Here is a 21777-nt window from a genome sequence, read left to right as displayed (position 1 = left end):
CATTCGTCACTATGGGACCACGTCAATCCCATAAGGGCCAAGCTCAAGCTCAAGCGTCAGCTTCAGACGATGAGGAGGTACAGCAAAGTTCACAGGAAGATGCCACGGCAATGATTATAGCTGCAAAGAACATCGTCTCCAAGGTTTGTGGCTGATCCTTCTGCTAAGAACGAGTACTCAGAAATACTATAGAACAATGAACGCCGAGACAAGAAGCGAAAGGCAATTGAAGCAGAGCATGAGAAACGCGTCAAGGATGTTAAAAGCAAAATCGATACTTTGTTCGCTACTAGGAAGAGTAGAGTGTAAGCATAGGTGACTTGATCTGACCTGGTCTTACCCGGAAGCACAGGTCTCGTTACTTTCAACACGACCTCGTTTTCCACTTCTGAGCATTACGGGACTGGCATTCCAATGTCATCCATGGGTCAAGGTTGTAGTGCATAACTAACAAATTCCCAGCTCCAAGTCCCACCAAGCTGCGTGGGCAAGACTTGATGCCTTGGACAAGAAACGCCAAAACATCGAGAGTCTCATCATCGCCAGTATGATATCCATCGAGACCAACACCGTCCACCTTTCTGGTGAACTCGTTGCCATGTTCGATGGCCGCCTCGAGGATATGGAGGCCAATTCCTCTCAACGTGACTGAAGTGATGACCGGTAAGTGAACAGGACCGACCCCCAACTCATCTCTGTGCAATTTCTAACTCTGAAAGCTGATCGTGGGCACCTGAATGAATTAGACATTGCTACAAATTATTGCTATACATACACTCATGTACCACTTACCTACAGGGCGTTAATGAGGATTTGCTGGAAGATACCCTTGGAGTTAATTTGCAGATTCATTAGCACATAAAATACATCATGATCATAATTCTCTGCCCAAAGATACCTATGTAATTCACATGAGCCATTCTCGTCCGGGTAAGGATGCCAGAGATCCACCAACGCCAAACAATGTTCCTACTCCCATAATAATTCCTACATCAAAACCCTCTATCCGGTCTATTCCATCCCGCTACACGTCCCAACTCCCCTAACCAGTCTCTTACGACATCAACCACCACCTTAAACATCCCCTGTCGTCTATTCTTCCCGTCCCCTGATGCACCCGGCATGCCAGGCGCTTCACTACCCATCGTCGGCAGCACATTATCGCTTGCGGACAGGGAAACGAAGAGAGAGAATGGTACGAGCCATACGCAGAGACCGAAGTACGATGCGATCTCGGTGAAGGTAGGGAGGTTCGAGGGATCGTAGCGTGAAGCTGGCGTAGAGACGAGGGAGGAGAAGGAGAAGTGGTTGAACCAGACATAGTGGTTAAGTAGTACCAGCACTGACAGCAGGATCACATTAGCAAACGTACTTCCGACTTCTCTCTGACATTGTCGCACAGCGCAAATATAATATCGCACATACCACAAGAGAGTATGAACAGAGGATCAGAGAGCTTCACGATAGGGAATCGACGCATGTTCCCCAGATACACGACATGCGAGAATATGCTCAACAGGGAGAGCATGAAAGGGAAGCCATCGATCAACGTAAGGAGGGTCTGGATGCCGATAATTCCGTATATCAATCGCGTCAGCAGCCTCTTCGCGACGACTGTATGCTCTTCAACCAGTTCTGAGAGGTAATAGAGTCCCGAAGCTATTCCCAAGTATCAGTACTGGCATATGGTGGGCTTTTGAATCAATGCAACACACCGATTGCTAGGGTCAAAAATCCAAAGCCGAGGCCAAGGCCTAAATATCCGACAAGTGGTAGAATCCACATGATAAGACAATCGTCCGAACTTGGTTACGAGAGTTTCATGCTTGGAGGGCTGAAATACTGATCGTTGTCGCGAAGGGAGTTTGGATTCGCACTCAGGGGCAAAAAGGCGTCGCGTGGCTGGCATGGGAATCGTGTTCTCATCTCATCATCCCCAGGTTTTCGGCCGCGCTAAAACATCCCCCCACCAAAAAATGTTCAGCGATAAATATTTTGTGACGACATGGCTTGAACAGGAATCTCGAAATCGTGCGCAACACCCACTTAACACACGAAATATTTCCGACTGAAGGGCAAATTGCTGAACGGGATACTTGGGAACTTTTCGCCAGTTTGGATTTACAACATAATCATGTCTCGTCCAGAAGATACCCTGTAAGTACTTTGCTCCCCAAGATTTCAATATACATGCGACAACTGCTAATGCAATGGAACAGCCCCCCAGATCTCCATTACAATGATACGGAAGCACGCAAATATACCACTTCCTCTCGAATCCAAAACATTCAAGCTTCCATGACAAATCGCGCGCTCGAACTGCTTGACCTAGACTCCCCCGCCATGATCCTCGATGTAGGCTGCGGCTCCGGGCTTTCTGGCGAAATCCTCTCCTCGATCGACCCCTCGGAAGGCGGACCTCACATCTGGGTTGGAATGGATATCTCGGCCTCTATGCTTGACATAGCATTACAGCGAGACGTAGAAGGCGATCTCATGCTTGCGGACATTGGTCAAGGCGTCCCATTTCGTGCGGGTAGTTTCGATGCTGCGATTTCGATTAGTGCTATTCAGTGGCTGTGTAATGCGGAAAGTAGCGAAGTATCGTCTGAAGGGAGATTATCACGGTTCTTTAATGGACTGTATGCGAGTTTAAAGAGGGGTGGGAGGGCGGTGTGTCAGTTTTATCCGAAGAACGATCAGCAGAGGACGATGATTAGCGGTGCTGCGATCAAAGCTGGATTCGGAGCTGGTATTCTGGAAGATGATCCTGGAACCAAGAATGCGAAGTTATATCTGGTCTTGACGGTCGGTGGATCTGCGGAGGAGGGCAACGGCGGAGATATCACGGGTGTGGTAAAGGGAATGGATGGTGTAGATGTGCTGGATGCGAGGAGGAAACATAGGGAGAAGGGGAGAAAGGTGCAGAAAGGAAGCAAAGCGTGGATTCTAAGTAAGAAGGAGCAGATGGAGAGGAAGGGGAAGGTGGTTAAGAACTCCTCGAAGTACACGGGAAGGAAACGAAAGATTGCTTTTTAGACTGGGAATTGGTTGCATGGCATTGCGTGGCGTTTGGTAGAGGAGGTTATGATATCAAAATGGGAGTTTTTCGAAGCACAATTTTGAGTCTGAACTGCTGCTCGGCCACATGGCAGTTAGTGGCACCAGAGAGTTCTCCGGCCTTCACCTGTGATAGTCAAAATATACCAGGACAAGGAGGTTCATAACAGGGGTGCTGACAGGGCTGTTCAGTCGATTGACTGCAAGATAAGTAAACTGCCATCCTATTTTTGTTACCGCTCGAACGAACCTCGCAGTATCCGCCGCGGCCTCGGCCTCAGGAAGCTCTCTCGTCGTCAAAGCCTACAGGAATCTCTACCACAGCCTGCTCCTGCGACGGGCACAGTGATTTCCGTGTGGGAAGTCGGACGGAACAAACAGAGACCATATTCAGGAAACTGGAGTGCAGCGGCCGAGAGGAACATATCATCGCAGATGTGCTGCCTTTACGTTCGGGGGCAATATCGAGAGGAAGCCTCTGGAGAAAGAATGCCTCTTTGATCTGGGGAATTGGCCTGTTAGAAGCTAGGTGATGTGGCATCAGTCATAGGTTTGGAATCAGAGACTAATTAGACGTTTGTTCTCTCTTACAAGATTTGTGTATGTAGCGTCTCGCAGCTTCTATTCTCTGTCTTTCGCCCTTGCCTTCTCCGCTATTGTGCACTTGTCCTTGGAGACCTTCAGTCATATTCTATCTTGATTCTGTTGGCACATCTGCAACAAAGAGAGCTGAGCCAGGGTCTCGAATAAATAGTCAGCCATTCTCCGAGCGGCTCCTTTCTATCTTCAACAACACCTCACTCAAACCAGATAAATTGGTAAGCATGCCTATTCTGGCAGCTTTTGACACAAATTCATAAACTGACATTGATAACTGTACAAAGTAGGGGTCTTCTTCACAAGCACACCACAAACTTCCGTTCACCTCGACCAAACGATCAAAAAACATGCTTCTCCCTCACATCATCGCATTCTCGGCAGCAGTCTCCACAGCATTCGGCGGCCCACTTGGTTATGCCGTCTGTCAAGCAGGCTGTGCCACGGTGGTTGTAGCATGCTATTCAGCTGCTGGAGCCATCTTCGGAACGGTCTTCGCTGCGGGAGCCCCGTCAGCTATTCTAGCCTGCAATGCAGCACAGGAACGTGCTATGCAGCTTGTGCCGCTGTTGCGTTTGGTCCAACGCCTTAAGCGGAAGTTCCGACGAGGTGGAGATAGCATAGCATAGCTTGACACGGACCTGCAATGCAGCTTCTCGTAACCATTGATAGCTTCGTTGTGGACATTATTCTCGTCTCAAAGCCCGCCGATCAAGAAGCCTGGCACTGTCCAGAGACGCAAGACTCTCGCATCCACTTGCAGTTCTTTCTTCCAGTTTCGAGAGTTTCTCTTTCAGCTTGCAGGTATTTCGGGTAACTGCAGCAGCTTTCGGCTAGTTGCGAGAGCTTTCTCATTGCCAAGACTTTCGTTTGTCAACAAAGGCGAGAGATGAGATATAATCTGTCCATCCTCCCCAATGTTCACCTCTTCTTTCCTCTCCATCAAAAACACCGAGATCAAATCTGTAAGTGGTAGCACTCCCCCATGCCTGTCCCAGCTCCTGTCTTCAGAAGGCAAGGCGAACAAGCACGCCTAAGCTAATATGCCAGCTTACCCAGACAAGATATAAACGTCAACCAGGTCCACCATCTTCTCAAACGAGACATACAATTTCAGACCAAATCGGATTCTCTCGCCAAGTCAACAATCCATGAAAATGCGTCTCTCAAATCCATCCGCCTTCTTACTCTTCCTGGCCACTGGCCCCGCACTCATTCAGGCCGGTCCCGTTGGCTATGGCATCTGCCAAGGTGGCTGCGCTAGCATTGTCACAGCTTGCTATGCTGCAGCTGGTGCTACTTGGGGAGCTACACTGGGAGCTACTGCGCCTGCCACTGTCGTGGCATGCAACACGGCTTTCGGAATCTGTCAGGGAAAATGCGCGGTTGTTGCTTTGCTCCCTACACCATAGGCGAAATTGATTTAGATTTGGGAAAGAGGAGCGAGAGAAGGGACAGAACGATAGTATATTGGGCTAAGGATGTTTCATTGTGGTATGGTTACTTGCCGTAGCACGAATTAACGTATGGAGTTTCTCGGACTTCGATGGCTCTCAAACAATAAGTTTCTCTTGGTCTAAAAGAGTCTTTCATCCTCTAATTCTGTGTATGTTTCAAAATATGACTGAGGTCACATATGTTTGTCTGTAACAAACAGAGAACAAGCTCTTCAATGTGACATAAGGAGAACGACAAAGCTACGACGATAGTCTGACAAAGGATTTGGGAGGTATGTCTCCATCTCAGTGGATTGTTACCTCGTACGTTGTAGATATCAGACAATGGTAGAATATTCGATTTTCTGAGCCTGAAGCCTTCTACGGATAGCTCCATTGGCCTGAGAGGAAATGGATACAGATCCTTTTGTTTTGGACCACAATAAAATGAATCTGCTTCCAAAACTTCATTCAAAATTAATAATCTAGCTCCGATTACTATTGTACTTACCACTGACTGGTTTTCATCAACTCCACCACTAAAAAATATTAAGTGATATCCATGTTCCAATTCACGACTTGCTAGGCCTAAGGCCAACACTTTCCCCTGCAGGCTGCAGCAATCTACCTAGTACTTACTTCAAGACACCCAGGTAACTTACACCCCAGAAGCACACAATGCAATTATTTACGTTCCTGATTCTCCTGGTAGCTGCACTGAGAGCCGCTCTGGGGTGTGCGTTTGTCTATAGCCTTTGCCGAACAATCTACAGTCCAGCTAACGACTCGCTTGCAGACAATAGGTTGGGATGGATTGTAGTATGAATTCCTTGGATCGCCTGTTGGATTCTTTGTAGGGCGTTGTGCAGATGTTTGCTGTTTCGAGGTTTGGATTGATTTTGCAGTATTGGCAAATGCAGGGATATATTATGTACTGCGTCATATGGTGTTGCGCATTACAGCGCAATTTCCAGCTCTAGTTTTGTGTTCCTAATGTCAAAGAATCTCCAAATTATGTCAAGCCTCTCTGATGTCGTGAGTCTGACTTTGAATGTTCTGTCTGATGCATTGGCAGTCTTTGTAGCGTCCAGTCCGTAACGCTGCACTCCTGATAATGTTTTGAGTCCGCAACAAGTTTTCCACTTGTTTCGGGACTTTGATTAGTTTCTGTTATATTGATTGCTTTGACTGATAGGAATTCACTGGATAGATAAATTGATGTCGCCCCCTCTCTTGGCGCCTAGGCGCAGACTGAGGTACCCACGAGGAGGATTCTCGGTCCAATTCCATTGTACACTCGAATCCAAACGCCAGAAAATACTAGGTATGCTCTAATACAGTAGAATTTGCCAATATTGTGTATTACGGTGTAGTGATTATGCGTCTCTAAATCGTAAAATGAGACTCCTGGATAGGATAAACAAACCGCCGTTCGAGTTCTCGCTTAGATGCTGGCCTCGTCCAACTCTCCGATCATTACAACCTCGCTAAGAATATCACAATCAGGCACAAATGTGAATTACTAGAGCAATGATGTCAAGAAAAACTCGAAGATCTTTTCAACGATGCGTCCTCGAATTTCAACAGCCTCCGACACCAGCCCTCGATCTCGCACTCTTCCCTCCAGAACTCCTCGAAATTGGGTAGTCTCCGTAGGCTGTCTGCCAAGCTATCTCCAGCAAAGGACAAGAACTGTAGTGAAGTAATGGGAAGACCAGCTTCAGATATTGATCGTCAAGATTTAAGTGACTTTGGCAATGATAAGAATAAAGAGAATAAAAAGAAGGGAGAGTGGACCTTAGCTTCAGCTATTACCCTAACCAAAGTCAATGAACAAGTCCAAATCACTGGCGACAAGCCGATTGGACTTATAAAAAGAGCAATGAGAGCTATGTCCTTGCATTCACAACAGTTATTTGCTCTCAATACAAAAGATGGGTCTTCACAACCAAAGACTCAGCGTGTCTACGTTCATTGTATTCGTCATGCAGAAGTAAGAAATCTGTACAGAGATACATTTGTTTACTTTGGATCTATAAGAATAACACATGACAGGCTCAGCATAATCTTAAGGACGTGCCGTACGAGTACAGGAAGAAGATGAAGGATCCAAGACTTACAGTCTACGGAGAGCTCCAAGCTAAAGAACTAGCGAATCGATTTAGACATATGGAAAAGGTTACTCACATCATATGCTCGCCACTGCAACGTACTATCCACACAACCCAGCTTGCTCTCGGTCCCGCTATTTTCGGAAAAGGGATCCAAATCATCGCTTATCCAGATGTTCGAGAGTGGGGAAACACCAACTGCAATACTGGTATTCCCATGTCCCTTCTTCTGAAGAAGTTTCCGGGACTGGAAGGAAAACTCGAGACTCGCCTTGCTCCTAACGGATGGGAGATGAATAGAGAGATTGGCACGCCATTCCCGGAGTACAAGCAAACTCGAGCTCTGAAGGTTCGTAAGGAGCTTTGGGAGCTAGGTCAGGTTGCTCTGAAGGAAGAAAAGGGCATTTGGAATGGAATCGAAGTCAACGGTGTTGCGAGAGACTGTGATGTTCACATTGTGGTCGTTTCTCATGGTGCTTTCCTTGCTACATTGGAGGGAGAGGAAAGTAAGTTTGTTTGATGACTGGAGATATATTGAAACCTCTTACTAAAATGCGTACAGATGCGCGGCTCTACAATGCAGAGTATAAATCTTACGAGTTTGCAACGGAGGAGATGGTCGTTGCACATAAGTCTTCTCAGTTTGAACTCATTGAGACCGAGGAAAGCAAACAGTATATTCATACGCATCCAGTGTGGGTATGAGTAGAACGCTTCTGTTCCTCATGCTGAGAGCTCGGGATACCACGTCTGGCGAAGGCTCCGCTTCAGCAAAGGATTGTGAGGTCACTGATGTGGAATTTAGATACATCACATTTAGAGCTCGCATAGCCAGAAAGCTTATGTTACCCTCAAATGCACAGATGTTGCAACATCATTCCTCATGCTAGAAACAAATCAAATCTGGGTAAATCATTAAGTGAAGTCTTCATAGTATCAGACGACAGAGTTCAAACATTTGGGCCTCACTTTTCATGCGTTTACATCAAATCTACCCGCGTGTGGTCTCTAAACCTAACTAAAAGCTCATTCTAACCCCAAACAACTCATCGTTTCACTAGAGTCTCACCGGTGAACTCCTGTAAAACCTTTCAGACGATGGCATAAGAGGCTGTGCACTGGCAAGATTTAAGCGAGCCAAGACCAGCAAAATCGTAAACAACACACTAACGACACCTACAACCACAGAGCGGCCTGACAAAATGTGGCCCAGGATCTATTACCAGAGGATTGACAGTTAAATTTGATGTTGAAGCATAAGAAATCGAAGTGAAAAAGCCTCATAGAAAGAAGAAAAGCTCCGCCGGTGTCAATGGTTCGCTTTAATGTACCCACAGCTTGTACCTTGCCATCATAATAGCCATCTCTTCTTCCGCAGAGTGCAGTCTGTCCCATTCCTTTTGCCGTAGAAGTGGCCTAATTATATTTGAAAATTTTGCCATTCAATATTGGAGGCCGTGAATGGAGGATATCATGGATTCCTGGTGTGGGAACGAGGCCGAAGCGCAAGTTGCTGCGCAGATCAGTGAAAATCATCAGCATTTGGAAGTTTTTAAGAACAGAGAGATACACGAAGTTTCATCAAATGGTATCACGGTATTTCAGCATGTATTGCCATTCTTACTTTATTCCGCCAAACTGATATCCTCGGGGTGGGTATGGACATAAACCTTGCTTTCCTCGGTTTCAATCAATGTAAATTTCTCAAGACCAGGAGCAGCATCCAAATCTTCAACAATTTGGTAGCTTTTATATTCTGCATTATAGTATGCATCTTGCACTATAACAACATCAGCTTGCATCCGAAAAATAATCACACGAAATCCGCGAAAGATCGAACTTAATCAGAATAAACCTACTGTTTGTAGTCTCTTCTAATGCCATGATGAATCGACTGTGTGTGACAATAACAATTTCAACATCATCGTTTGATTGGTTTGCCGCGATCTGCCCTAGATGGAAAAGCATTGATCTCATACGGTCTGCTCGCTCATGCCGCAAGTCATGTTCGTCCCAAGATTCAGTATTGTGCTCCCAACCGGTATAGCAATAGCTGGAATCAATACAGTCTTTTCGGAAACCCATTTCTTTCTCGGATAACTCCTCCACGAGATCGGGAATGTTACTGCCCGTGTTACATAGACCTTGGCCGCATTCTCGAAGGTCAGGGATCAGGATGACTTGGATACCACGATCGATGGCAGGCTTGAAAGCGACTAAGGCAGTGAGGAGGGTGCGGCTGAGAGGAGAGGAAAGAATGTGGGTGACCTTCTTCATGGTATTGAAACGTTGCGAGAGGAGCTCCGATTGGGCGGTGCCGTATGTAGTGAGACCTGGGTCAAGCATGGCGACTCGATCTTTCTCTGGGATTGATCTGAGGTTGTGAGGTCCCTGTTGAGTTGATTAGTGATTGAGTAGAGAGATTGTAATAGAGCATTGGATACCTCGGCATGTCGAACGAGGTGGAAGGTAATTCTCTGCTCTCGTGGGGGAGGCAGAGGTGAAGCTTGACTTATTGATTCAACCACTCCATTCCATCGAAATGAAGAGGTACCAGAACAAGGTGCCAAGGCTGCTTCAAGTACTGCCTCGAGGAACTCATCCCTTTCTGGGAGCTCTGGTGGCGATTTGTCTCCATTTCCCCCCTGTTCCTTGCCTCCAATATTTGATATGGTTTCGACTAGCTCAATACTCGAAGAGCAGTATGCTTTGATGTCTATAGACGATAGTTGGTCTTGTGAGATATCCATGGCGACGCTACTGTTGAGTTCGAGATCAAGGGTCTCAAGGGTCTCGAAATGGGGAAAACAGCGTCGATAAAGAACTAAACAAGACAGAAAGCATTCGAGGGCGCGTTTATAATTACTCAAAAGACATAGAATTGAATAGCAATAGTGCTAGAAGACGGCTGGTGAATATCGTAACAAGAGGCGAGATAGGAAACAAAGAGGCAAGGAAACTGTTAGCACAAGACGTATATTTGTTGTTTCTCAACTCCAGACTGTTTCTTTGCCACACACAGGCTTGTTCAACTCCAAAATTCCATCCAAGACAGTGAAGAATACAATTTTGCTAGAGTAGTCACAATAGCCAGCCTTTTGATCATTAACTTGCAGGATGTACGGCAGCTTGAGATCACTCTGGGTGATCTCCCAAGCAAGAAAAGTCGTTGGTGGCCGCCGTACAAAGTTGACATTTCCATTTGCCTGGAAGTCGTGCCAAGCTAGCAATTCATTGGCGGAAGCACTCGCTTGCCCAAAACCACAACACCTGTCGCATCCGCAACTCAGTCTCATCCACCAGTCCGACGCGTGAATATGTCATCAAGACGGCAGAATGGTCAAACTCCAAGAGCTCATACAATTTGGCAAGGTCCGCGGCCCTGCAGCGCGAGGGCTCGTCAAAGATATCTCGCTTGATAATGTGTTTGACGTCGAATCCGAGATCCGCACGAGGCATCTCATCAACGGTAACACTCAACGATACACAGTGATCACATTCACTCTTGATGGCTCAGAGCTTTCAGTCACCAACCAAGATGAGACTGAGGCTCAATTCAGAGACGCGGCGACTTCAACAACATCTCCAGTAGAAAGCATCGACAATCGACGCAGCATGTCTGCACATACTCCTAGCGTCGAGATTGCCTCTTTCAAGAAAGGCCTTGAGACGGCAGCCAACAGAATTTTACAAAAACAACTCAATGAACACAACGAGTTCCAAAAGAAGCGCTTTGAAAAATCATTCAAAAATTACAACAAGCTTTTGGCCAGGACTCTGAACGTCATACATGTTAAAGGTGACGCCTTTCACCCTGAACACGAACTCCATGTGTCAAACAAGCATGCAGCAAAAATTCTGGCCAACAATCCGCAGATCTTCGCTGAGTATCAGCAAGCATGTGAGCAATCCTTAATAGAATACAGAGCGGAGTTGAAGCGCCAATACCGGCAGCAACTGAACGATATCGAGCTTGAATGTCGAGATTGGATGAGGGCAAACAGGGGCTTCAATCTGGATGTTGGGGCCCTCGACGGGCTCACGAACAGAATCACCCAGGCAACGAACTTCGAAGCGCCTTTGCCAGTTGTCGGTAAAAGCGTCTCGGACAGATTCACAAAGGATATTCTGGATGCCGAATTGGTGGATACGATGGCGGAATTCAAGGAGCTGGCGTCAAAGCCTGTCGAGGAAGGAGGTCTTTCCTTCGCTCGTAAGACAGTGAAGCTGAAGCCACTTTTCGAAGGCATTCCGGAACCTGATTTTGATGGAATGGCTTCCACGGAGGAAGTACCTGCCGTACGTCTGCCGACGGACCAGACAACTTTCGGACAAGCTACCAATCAAGCATCTGCTGCTCTGAGTATCATCAACCGAAATAAATCTTCTAGCCACGGTCAAGCTATTGCTTCTCCTGTCTTTGGAGCACACAGACATCAAGCACAACAATCAGGGCTCCAGCACAACCTTGCCAACCAGTTTACACCGATCAACCGCCCATACATCAGCCCTTACGCACCTCCGTTTCATTGCCAGTCCGTACCGACTTTTAATCCAAGCAACGACTGGGACGGATCCACGGATAGATCGCTGGCAGACCGCTCACGACCATCGCCTCCAGAGAACAAGCCCACACGATGCCCACAAGACGCAATGGAAGGAATAGGTTCTCAAAACAGTACATACGGACGAGCGAAGTCTGAAGATAGACCTGAGTATCCATCTTATCCTGTTTCTGTTAAGAGAGTCCTCCAGCTACCCTCCAGTCCCCAGCCAGGATATGCTGTCGTTAATATCGCGGCAAGCATACCAATTGCAAATGAAACGATTACGGATCGATCTCAAGCAATTGGAACAAGAAGCATCGAGCCGAAGTCCAAATGTTCGTCGAATCCTCTTCCTCGCGCAGGAGTATTCAAGCTCCCAAGCATATCTCAGCCCGTAAGTCGAAGGATAACACCCACGCTGATCGCCCCAGTCAGACATCTCGACGAGAGCTTGAACAACAAGAACCATGAGCCTCATGAGAAGCCACGAATTTCTTCAGCCGTCGCCACGTCGAGCATCATTCCTACTGTTCTTAGAAACGATTCCACCATCGAATGCTCGAACTCGTATGTCAAAACCAGCTTGTATGATGCAGACTACGATGAAGAAGACGACATAGACTACGTCCCTCCGCCTGCCAACCTCGATCCGAATACATACGTCGACGCGACCCTCTATGATGAAGAATACGTGCCTGTACCGGCTTCAATAACTCCCCGGAAGAGCCAAAACCAAAACTGCCAAGACCACTACCTCAAGAACGAGCTGCGAGATGTCCAGCCTAGACACCGCATAACCAGTCTACACTCACACTCTCCCCCAACACCGCCAAGTCCGCCAAGTCCTTTTCTCCACGAGACTCAGCACATGCAAGACGGCAATGAATATGGTGATCGGCCAGACTATCAACGGTTCGACAATGAAGAACTGCCGAGTTACGAGGATTTCGACGACGAAGAGGCTGAGACGTCGAGGTACTTGTCGAGGGCACCAATCAACAGAGGTGAAGATTGGGATGCCATCAGTATCTCGAGTGGTAAGGAGGACGGTCATGATGAGGAAGACCAGTACAGCGACGGACAAGGCTCTGAAAATGAATCTCCATACAAAGGAAACTGTGATTCCTACGTCCCGTCACACAGCTTCGGCGCACCCATCGACCAACACCTCCTCGAGCGTGATATCCGACCTACATTCGCCCAAATTCAAGGCCAAGATCAACAAGCAAATCTCAAGAGAAAGAGAGAAGACTCGCCTCTACCATTCTACGATCCGAGCTCGGAAAATGTAACGTGGGGAAATACCTTGGGTTACAGAAATAGTAGGGACATTGGTATTCGGCAGCAGTTTCGAGGGAAGACTGTTAATCAGGTATTGCAGATGTTAATGGATGAAGAGGCGAAGAAGCGGAAGAGGAGCGGTGGTGGTGGTGGTGGTGAGGTGTTTGAAGCTGGTGGCTATGGCGATGAATAGGGAGCCGCGAAGAAGACTTGGGGTGAAGCGGTAACGCTTCCTCGAGGCTATCCGTGATATGGGGATACCGGGCATGGAGGACTGAGTTTTTCTTGCAAAGTGTATTTGTGGTTAGCTTCTGTACAGATTTGGGCATTGCAAATGCTAAGGGGAATTAGCTTACAGCTAGAGCTTCTTTCTAGAGGCTGTTATTATGAAGATATTGCTAGAATGCAAGGGCGAGCTTTCTCTAGAACGAAAGATGTATGAATGGCACGAGAACTTCATAAAGAGCAAATTGAAATTGACCGAACGAGTTTCAAGTGCACCCGCTAATGCATCCTAGAGTACAACCAATGGTGTTTATCTCCGAGTCCCCTTTATACAATTTGGACCACGATCCGTTTATCCTGCCAACTCCATCTTGTCCAAGACTGCCCTTGTGAATTGGTGTGTTGAGCTCTCTCCTCCCATATCGCGTGTTCGGACATTTCTATAACTTGTTAACGATACTATTTGGCAGTCTGGATGTCGTGTCGCTTACCCATCAGCAATTACATCGTAAACGGCCTTGGAGATGCGGTTAGCATGCTCGTCAAGACCAAGATGTCTCAAAAGCATAGATCCGGAGAGGATCATGGCAGTTGGGTTAGCCTGGTCCTTGCCCTTGATATCCAGACCAACGTGACGGCAACCAGGCTCGAAAATAGCGACATCACGACCCATGTTGCAACCGGGAACGACACCTGGTCCTCCCACAAGCGCAGCTCCGACGTTGGACAAGATTCCTCCGTACAAGTTGGGCATAACCATAACATCGAATTGCTGTGGTCGCGAGACACACTGCATGGAAGCGTTGTCAACAATCATATCGTTGGTCTCCAGAGTGGGGTACTCCTTGGCGACAGCATTGAAGGTGTTGCGGAAGAGACCATCTGCGAGCTTCATGATGTTCGCCTTGTGGATACAGGTGACCTTCTTGCGGTTGTTGGCAAGAGCGAAACTGAATGCGAACTTGGCAATACGTTCTGACTTGGCACGGGTGATGATCTTGAGAGACTCGACGACACCTGGTACAGATTGGTGCTCGAGGCCAGAGTACTCTCCCTCGGTGTTTTCACGGATAATGCAGAGGTCGACATTTTCGTGGCGGGTCTTGTAACCAGGAATGTTCTTAATAAGGACGATCGACGCGTAGATGTCGAGCTCTTGACGCATAGCTACGTTGAAAGACTGGTGGCCGGATCGCTCGATGGGCGTGTGGAGGATACCCTTCAATCCAAGCTTATTCCTCTTCAAGGAAGCAATTGACTCGCGGAAAAGATCCTCTGAAAGCTTTCCTCCAGTCTCTACACCCGAGACATCGACTTGTTCCCACTCAACTGGCACGTTGTCCGCCTTGAAGATGGTCTTCACAGACTCCGCAACCTCAGCTCCGATACCATCACCAGGGATCAGAGTAACCGTGTACTTTCCACCATACTTTGTGGGCTTGAAGATATCGGATTGGACCGTCGCAAAGGTTCGCAGGGGCTAATTCGAGAGTCCTATTAGCTACAATTCCTTGCTGCAGGAGCTTGGAGGGGTGGAAGGGCATACTTGGGCGGAACGCAACGGAGCTTGGGCGGTTCGCAGAAGGCTCTGGTAAGGTATGTTAGCTGGTATTCGCTGCCATTGGGCGTGGTGAAGGTGCGCAACATACCTGCGCCGACTTGGCAGAGCTGCGCGACAACATTATGAATAGTGGTAGGAGAGAGTGTAGAGGTGTTGGAGTGCAAGAGTTTGGTAGCAGCAAAATGAGGTTGTCGGCATAACTTAGATTGCCCAGCCGCCTTCCCCTTTCCACACTAGCGATTCGGCATCTCACGGGTGTGAAATTTTTCCAGACAGCCGACGGCAACACTGCAGATGGATCATAACAACAAGAATCGACCTTCAGCCTGGCCGAAGACGAAAGCTATTCGATGGTCGAACAATAAATATTCGATTAACTTGCGTCGATATTTGTGTTTATGGGTCTTTACTGCCGCCCTCATGATCTATAGATCCACCTCCCTGGTGCTAACGTCTTCCTTCTATCCATGATGGACTTCTGCAATTTGCAGAATAATCACAGTGGACAATCAGGTAAACATGGACATAGTATCAGATTGTGACTTTTGCGCCCGTGGAATACTTTTGAGCGTCACAGGGAGCTCTGTTCTCATTGTCCATTCTCGGTTTCGTTCCTAATCTCCCAGTCTTCGGCAATTTTTCCTTGCAACGCGCTCTTTGAGTTATCTTTTGGGACAGTATTTGAAGTCTTATGCTAGGAAGCGCGCTGAATACCCCTGTCTGTTTTCATATGCCGTATCTGAACCTCTTTGCTTGCAATGATCGGCTGTGCTTCTCTGAGGCTGGAGGTGGTAGGGTCTTTAATGACATGCCACAAAATCACTGAAAAGTTGGGCACGCCTACAAAACTGGGGCGACGACTTGAGAATATGATCACAGAGTCATTCGGTCTCATGTTCATTCCAGAAAGGCTACCTGGTCCAAGTATCATAGGTGCTGGTGATACTCGCTTAATTGGTCAACGGGCCCGGCAACAACTGCCCTAAAACATCCACACGAACAGCACCTGCAGGTGACTTTAAGTTTTTCGATGCAGCATATGACACGAATTGAGCCTTCACGCATTTATCCCTTTCAAGGCCTTTCAAGGTGTGCCAGAGTTTCTTTTCTAAAATCGCAGTGGCTTTTGAGTCGTCCCGCGCTGGCGATGGTCTAGATTCAACTCCTAGAATCTTTCCTAGTTCAATAGCCAATCGTCTCAATGAATTCTTGATCTGCTAAATGCAATCAATTCCCTTGCTCGATTCGGTTGTTCCTGTGGTGATGCGGTTTTGTTGTGGCTCAAAGAAAATTTCACGAAATAGGGGCTGAATAAGAATTGCCTAATTGGGATCTGAATAGTAAGCGGAATAGTCAACAAACACCAATATTTACCGTTCTTGCTCTTTCTTTCGAAACCAAACACTCCGTTCAAAATTCCACTCCCTCCAAGATTCCAAGAGCCAGCCTATCCGTCTGCAATAGGGTCTAGAACGGAGAAATCGAACATTCCTTGGCCATAGAACAAGTATCGCAATCACTGCACACTTCTCGTCCATGCACATCCTTCAGATGCCCCTTTCAATCGTTTGTTGGCGTCAATATTAACGGGGAATTTCCTGACGTTCTGGACCACGTTGTGGATCCAGCCACATGCGCGTGGTTAATATCCAGGCTTCAATAGGAAACTCAATAGGAAGTAAACCCGGCGCGCGGTCCTCTTCCACCTCATCCACTTCAAGCCACTGCGAAAATTCTTTGATCAAAGAGGACTTGCTATTGAATCTTTAGTAGCGTGCTATCTATTTTCCCTTTGTCGGATCGTACCTCGAGTCTCCTTTTTGGTTCTCAATAGGAAGCGAGCACCCAATGGGAAGCCTCGCTTCGCTAACCTTTTTGTTGACGATGGCCTCCTATTGAGAACAACGTTCAATAGGGAAGTTATAAATATACCTTGAACATACTGCTTGTTCTATTCTTCCTTCCATACCCAAAAACGATCACTCTTACGATCTCCTCCAATACTTTTACAAACAAGGATACCTTGTATACTATTCTAAGAGGATACTCTCCTCCCCAACTCAAACCCAACAGCATCTCCACCCTACACACTCACTACAATCTCAATCATGAAGTTGACAAGTGCACTCTGTGCATTGGTCCTCGCTGCTACCGTCAGCTCTAGCGCCATCCTGTGGCCTGCGGCTGAGGCAAGATGTGGTCACGTCGGTCAACCATGCGGCAAAGTTCGCAGAGCCCCTCTTCCAGAACCAGAACCACGATGCGGACACCCAGGTCAACCCTGCGGAAAGCGCGACGCCATTCCAGAGCCAGCTCCCGAGCCTGTTCCCGAGCCAAGATGTGGACATCCCGGACAACCGTGTGGAAAACGTGATGCCATCCCGGAGCCAGCTCCTGAAGCTCGATGCGGACACCCCGGACAACCTTGTGGGAAGCGTGATGCTATTCCCGAGCCAGCTCCTGAGCCAGAGGCAAGATGCGGTCACCCAGGCCAACCTTGTGGCAAGCGTGACGCAATGCCAGAGCCTGCCCCAGAACCCGAGGCACGATGTGGCCACCCAGGTCAGCCATGCGGAAAGCGTGATGCTATTCCAGAGCCTGCTCCAGAGCCAGAGCCAGAGGCAAGATGTGGTTTCGTAGGCCAGCCCTGTGGAAAGACCAAACGTGAGGCTGAAGTAGAGGTAAGATGCACCATACCTGAACTCTCATGTTGGATTAGGCTGACTCCTTTGTAGGCATAATTGCCACTTCGACTTCCTTCCATACCACGCGTTTACGAATGTCATGTCTTTAATTTCTTTGGATTTTCGCCATCTGAATCTGCCATCTGGATCGCCATCTCCTCCACAATCCGCCAATCTTCACTGAATTACTTTTCTTACTTCACTTCAACAGCACGACCTCACACGCGGCAATCCTAATTTCCTCTGCTATACTTAACACAAGCACGACAAGCACGATAAGGTGGGAAAATAATGGACTCGAGCAAGGAAGTGTTCAACTTCTCTTACATAATAGGCTGTTGGTCTGATTGTCTTGGTACAACGTGCAACTGATCGATTAACCGACTGACTTTGGAACTACAACTTTCATATACCTAGGCTCTGAAGAACAGAGTTCTTTGCAATTGGAGATGGGCTAAGGATTTGGGCTTTCGGTGTTAGGGCTTTTCGGGAACTGAATTCTCTTCTGAAATACGATTTCAATTCGCCCTAACTGCAATCTCTCGTGCTGATGCTGTGCCATAACTTTGTGACATTTAAAACCTAAGACTTTCTGACATGAATAATGATTGAGATAGCTAAAATCTGGTAATACTGGCTACGCTTCTTTTGGGTCCTGTGGATGGATCCACCGTTGCTGGGTGTGTGAAAAGCCTGTGGGGATGTTGTGGGCGTTTACGATCAAGTAGATTTTAATGTGCTGAGAAGGTTTAGAACAATGAGATCAAAGAAGCGGTGAGATTCTTTAATAGTACCGACCTGGCTCCATTTATTCAAATACCCTCTCGATCCAGAATGTTCAATGTCGTAACACACGCTGTTCGGATCCGACTCCGATGCTTGGTACAGAGCCGAATTATCAACAAATGCTACAAAGGTGCTACGCCACATTTGAGTTTCATAAACCACAGAGGGGATAGGAAATCTAGGTCTATCTTCAAATGGGTGTTTTCCAATGCACCAAGTTCTCTCAAGACAATGAAGGCTGAGATATCTCAATTCGCATTCGTACTCCGGATCCGGGTCTTGGCAGTCAAGCGAGATCATCAACAACAGCATCGATTCAAAGTCACAGGGCCTCCCAAGGACATTTTAAACCCACAAACCCACATTTCTATATATATCTACATGTAGCTCATTAAGTTTCATGACTCGTCTCTACCAAAATTCTTCATGAAATGTCCGAACGCTCTTGCCTGTCCCTCCCGCTCCTTCCTCCTCATCATCTCCACGTGCTTAGTAAACTCCCTGATCTCGGCAAGACGCTCGTAGGTGGAATCGTCAGTTATCATGTCTAAACAAGTATCTGAATTAGCTCTCAATGCCCTTAAAATGTCTGGATACTTTTGAAATGTGGGATATGGAACTTACGGAAGCGGGGTCCGACCTCGGGGATTGGTATGTGAACCTTAGCGAGACTGGCTTTGGTCTGGATGAAGTTCAGGGGTAAATGGCCCGCGTCGATCTTGGATTGGGATGGGAACTTGAAAGTGCGCCATTCGGCATTGGCCCAGTTCTGCTCTGCGCGGTCACAGATGTCAGCAAAATCCCGGGTACTTTCGCCGAAGCTCAGTTGGTGTTGGAGGAAACCTACTTGAATAGCCCATCAACTGACACAGCAAACCACCATGACTAACAACCAAAACCTCGACATCATTCTCTCCATAGTGCGGCATGAACACCATACCTTTCCAAGGTCCACCATTAACAACGACGCTCTCAAACTCCTTCAACGCCTTCTTCACTTTGACGATTCTCTCTCGCTTGGCAGCGCTACCGTTTTCATGGAGCCACTCCCAGCCGCCATAAAGTAAGTCCGTGTTCACAACACCGGTATTAATCTCTTTGAAGTTCTCACGGAGCTTGAGTAAAGTTGAGCCGGTATTGCATTGAGCTTGGCCGAATTCGCGGAGTTCTTCGTAGAGGATGCATTGTACGCCGCGGGCGTAAACGGAGGGAAAGCCGATGAGTGCTGTATTGATGGTGCGGCGGAGAGGGGAGCACAAGACATACTTGATTTTTGAGGCGTGGGGGAAGGACGTGATGAGGGCGCGTGATTGCTCCTGTCCGTGGGGTGTGAGATTGGTGTCGCGCAGGGAGGTACAGTCGGGGATGGTGTGGATGTTGTGGATTGCCTAGAGTAGAGAGGAAGGAGTTAGTTACGGTTCAGACAATACATGTCTCTTCGAGAAGGTGAGCAGATTCGAAAATGCTGACACTCGAGACGTGCCTTGTGGTCTACAGATCGAAAGGGAAACAACTAACCTGAGCATGACGAACAAAGTGAAACCGAACTTTTGGCTTTCTCGAAAATGGATTTGTCAAAGAGGGAGAAATCTTCATAACAGGAATAGCAGCAGATCGATTATTGTTATTGGAGATATCGTGAAGAGAGAGACGACTCATGAGATCTCCAAGCTCGTTTTTAGCAGCCTTTGGTATATGGATTCTACAGTTTTCCTTGGGACAGTTGTTCTTTGACTTGGCAGGGGAGACGTTCATTACCACTGCTGGTGCAAGAAGTGCCTTGGGAGGGATGGTGATGGGGAGGTTGAGGGTTGACATCTTTGTTGATGTGAATAGTGAGACAATACGTAACAGATAGGCAATTGAATGAAAGAATGAGATCAGATCACGAAGATCAGAGGAGTGCAGTTGAAGACAGCGAGAAGCAAGCTCGTGTTTGAGATCGATGCGCTGTGCTGTGTTCTTAGAGTGAAGTAGCTCCAGAGGAGAAGAGAACCTCGAAGTATGTGCTTTGGAGGTGGCTCGCTTAGCATTCTGGTTGTTGACAAAACTGAACTCATATCGAAGACGCTCGTATGACCTCATTGGAGCAACAAGTTACTGACAAGATCACTCTCAAACAATAATAGACACTTAAGAACAGTTGCTGAGTCGCTGTAAGTAGTGATAGAGTATGGGTAGGCAGAGGCCAGTTCCACTACACCTTGAAACACTCCCATCCTTCAAGGCCTTGACACAATTCACGTTCGCTGAAGACAAGCATACTTTAACGCAATCAAAATTTGACAAGACTAAAAAATAGTAGGATCATACACTCCTTAGACCGCAGCCTGGACTTGAATCTGGCAAGAAAGGTGTACTGCCTCGTCGTGCCATCTTAATACCAAAGATTAGTCCTACCGTATATATTCACAGCACCAGCATTACAAAGAGAAAGACAAAAAAAGATAGAAAGACTTTTCCCTCTCTTCAAGCACACAATGTAGAAGAATGAAGATTCAGACATGAGTGGAATGCTTTTCCTACAACAGATTTCTTGGAAAGGCACTGGATTTCAAAGGAAATGTTGCTTCCAACATACCACCGTCTCGTAAGGATTTCGAAACAACAAAGGCTTCTTGTCAATCAAGACTTGATTTACTGCTGTCTAGCAATGAGATGCAGCGACAATCCCTCGGTGGGACTCTGAAAACCGGACTTGAGGCACAAGATCTTAGTCCTCAAAGCCATAAATCTCTTGGTATCAAGAAGCACTCAGATCTCCACCCATTCGTCACTGTGGATACCTTTGAGGAGTAGGAAAGTTCCCTCAAGTCTCAAATTTTTAATGGTGAAGATACCCAGGACGACTGGACCGAAAGGTAAGAGAAGAGTATGTTTACCCACACCCTCCAGCCGACCAGCACATGTGAAAAAGCAGAAATTTAAGAATTCGGGCGCTGAGTATATCTTTCATCATCGGTACAGGTGCTTCACTGCCAGCCTAATGGAGGAATTTGCGGCACTGGCTGTAGAAAGTAAAGGACTACCTTAGCTCCTAAAGTCAACATTTGTTTACCCATGCTCAAGGGAAGAAGGAGAAGCTCTGTTGGCTCTCCGATTGCTGATTGAGAAGCAGGAGGCTGTACTCTTGTTTTACGGTCACGAAACTCGATTAGTTCGTGGCAGGCAGAGTAGTACCCCCATTTTTGCTGTACAGAAGAGCGTTCATAACATCGGGAGCGTTGTGCTGGAGATGAAATGGGTGCGAGGTATGAGGAACGTAGGGAACAGGAAGAGCCCTGGGGAATTTTAAGAATGATAGATCTTGAAGGTAGATTCGATGTGAAGTGAAGCAGGTTGTACTAGAAGCAATGAAGAGAGCAGAAGGCTCCACGTGATTGGAGATCAGGTATATTCCAGGTTGGAAAAGCACTATCCAGAATGATGCTACGCGCAGCTGTTCGGTGTGCTTGAAATAGGACAAAGAGCAAATCTGCAAGGAGGAAA

General features: G+C 47.3%; 9 protein-coding genes across 9 annotated transcripts; 5 read left to right on the top strand and 4 right to left on the bottom strand.

The window, feature by feature from the left end:
* Positions 1-11: 11 nt before the first annotated feature.
* ONS95_008211 (uncharacterized protein) lies at positions 12-652 on the top strand (the record flags this gene model as incomplete). Its single annotated transcript, XM_058501758.1, has 3 exons — positions 12-143; positions 193-305; positions 463-652. 3 exons carry the CDS (start codon positions 12-14, stop codon positions 650-652), a joined length of 435 nt encoding a protein of 144 aa, XP_058363079.1.
* Positions 463-1966, bottom strand: SVP26 (erv26 super protein). The gene is made up of 3 exons (XM_058501757.1): positions 1716-1966; positions 1426-1659; positions 463-1342 (listed from the first exon to the last, which is right to left on the bottom strand). The coding sequence occupies exons 1-3, from the start codon at positions 1783-1785 to the stop codon at positions 993-995; spliced, it is 654 nt and encodes a 217-aa protein (XP_058363078.1). The 5' UTR covers positions 1786-1966; the 3' UTR covers positions 463-992.
* A 168-nt stretch (positions 1967-2134) lies between these two features.
* On the top strand, positions 2135-3039 carry ONS95_008209 (uncharacterized protein; the record flags this gene model as incomplete). Its single annotated transcript, XM_058501756.1, has 2 exons — positions 2135-2157; positions 2220-3039. 2 exons carry the CDS (start codon positions 2135-2137, stop codon positions 3037-3039), a joined length of 843 nt encoding a protein of 280 aa, XP_058363077.1.
* A 3759-nt stretch (positions 3040-6798) lies between these two features.
* ONS95_008208 (uncharacterized protein) lies at positions 6799-7909 on the top strand (the record flags this gene model as incomplete). Its single annotated transcript, XM_058501755.1, has 3 exons — positions 6799-7086; positions 7149-7710; positions 7767-7909. The coding sequence occupies 3 exons, from the start codon at positions 6799-6801 to the stop codon at positions 7907-7909; spliced, it is 993 nt and encodes a 330-aa protein (XP_058363076.1).
* Positions 7910-8798: 889 nt separating this feature from the next.
* Positions 8799-12173, bottom strand: ONS95_008207 (uncharacterized protein). The gene is made up of 3 exons (XM_058501754.1): positions 9649-12173; positions 9045-9595; positions 8799-8984 (listed from the first exon to the last, which is right to left on the bottom strand). Exons 1-3 carry the CDS (start codon positions 9952-9954, stop codon positions 8966-8968), a joined length of 876 nt encoding a protein of 291 aa, XP_058363075.1. The 5' UTR covers positions 9955-12173; the 3' UTR covers positions 8799-8965.
* On the top strand, positions 10541-13225 carry ONS95_008206 (uncharacterized protein; the record flags this gene model as incomplete). Its single annotated transcript, XM_058501753.1, has 1 exon — positions 10541-13225. One exon carries the CDS (start codon positions 10541-10543, stop codon positions 13223-13225), a length of 2685 nt encoding a protein of 894 aa, XP_058363074.1.
* Positions 13226-13609: 384 nt separating this feature from the next.
* Positions 13610-14939, bottom strand: IDH1 (isocitrate dehydrogenase (NAD(+)) idh1; the record flags this gene model as incomplete). The annotated part of the gene is made up of 4 exons (XM_058501752.1): positions 13610-13697; positions 13749-14737; positions 14804-14845; positions 14907-14939. The coding sequence occupies 4 exons, from the start codon at positions 14937-14939 to the stop codon at positions 13610-13612; spliced, it is 1152 nt and encodes a 383-aa protein (XP_058363073.1).
* Positions 14940-16926: 1987 nt separating this feature from the next.
* ONS95_008204 (uncharacterized protein) lies at positions 16927-17559 on the top strand (the record flags this gene model as incomplete). The annotated part of the gene is made up of 2 exons (XM_058501751.1): positions 16927-17499; positions 17554-17559. The coding sequence occupies 2 exons, from the start codon at positions 16927-16929 to the stop codon at positions 17557-17559; spliced, it is 579 nt and encodes a 192-aa protein (XP_058363072.1).
* Positions 17560-18686: 1127 nt separating this feature from the next.
* Positions 18687-20106, bottom strand: ONS95_008203 (uncharacterized protein; the record flags this gene model as incomplete). Its single annotated transcript, XM_058501750.1, has 4 exons — positions 18687-18835; positions 18913-19062; positions 19136-19676; positions 19807-20106. 4 exons carry the CDS (start codon positions 20104-20106, stop codon positions 18687-18689), a joined length of 1140 nt encoding a protein of 379 aa, XP_058363071.1.
* Between the last annotated feature and the right edge of the window lie 1671 nt (positions 20107-21777).

Source organism: Cadophora gregata (assembly GCF_030347475.1).
Source record: "Cadophora gregata isolate MNR1 chromosome Unknown scaffold_2, whole genome shotgun sequence".
NCBI classification, from domain to species: domain Eukaryota; kingdom Fungi; phylum Ascomycota; class Leotiomycetes; order Helotiales; family Ploettnerulaceae; genus Cadophora; species Cadophora gregata.
Note: the sequence above shows the minus strand (reverse complement) of the source record. Positions and strands in the feature narration are given on the sequence as shown.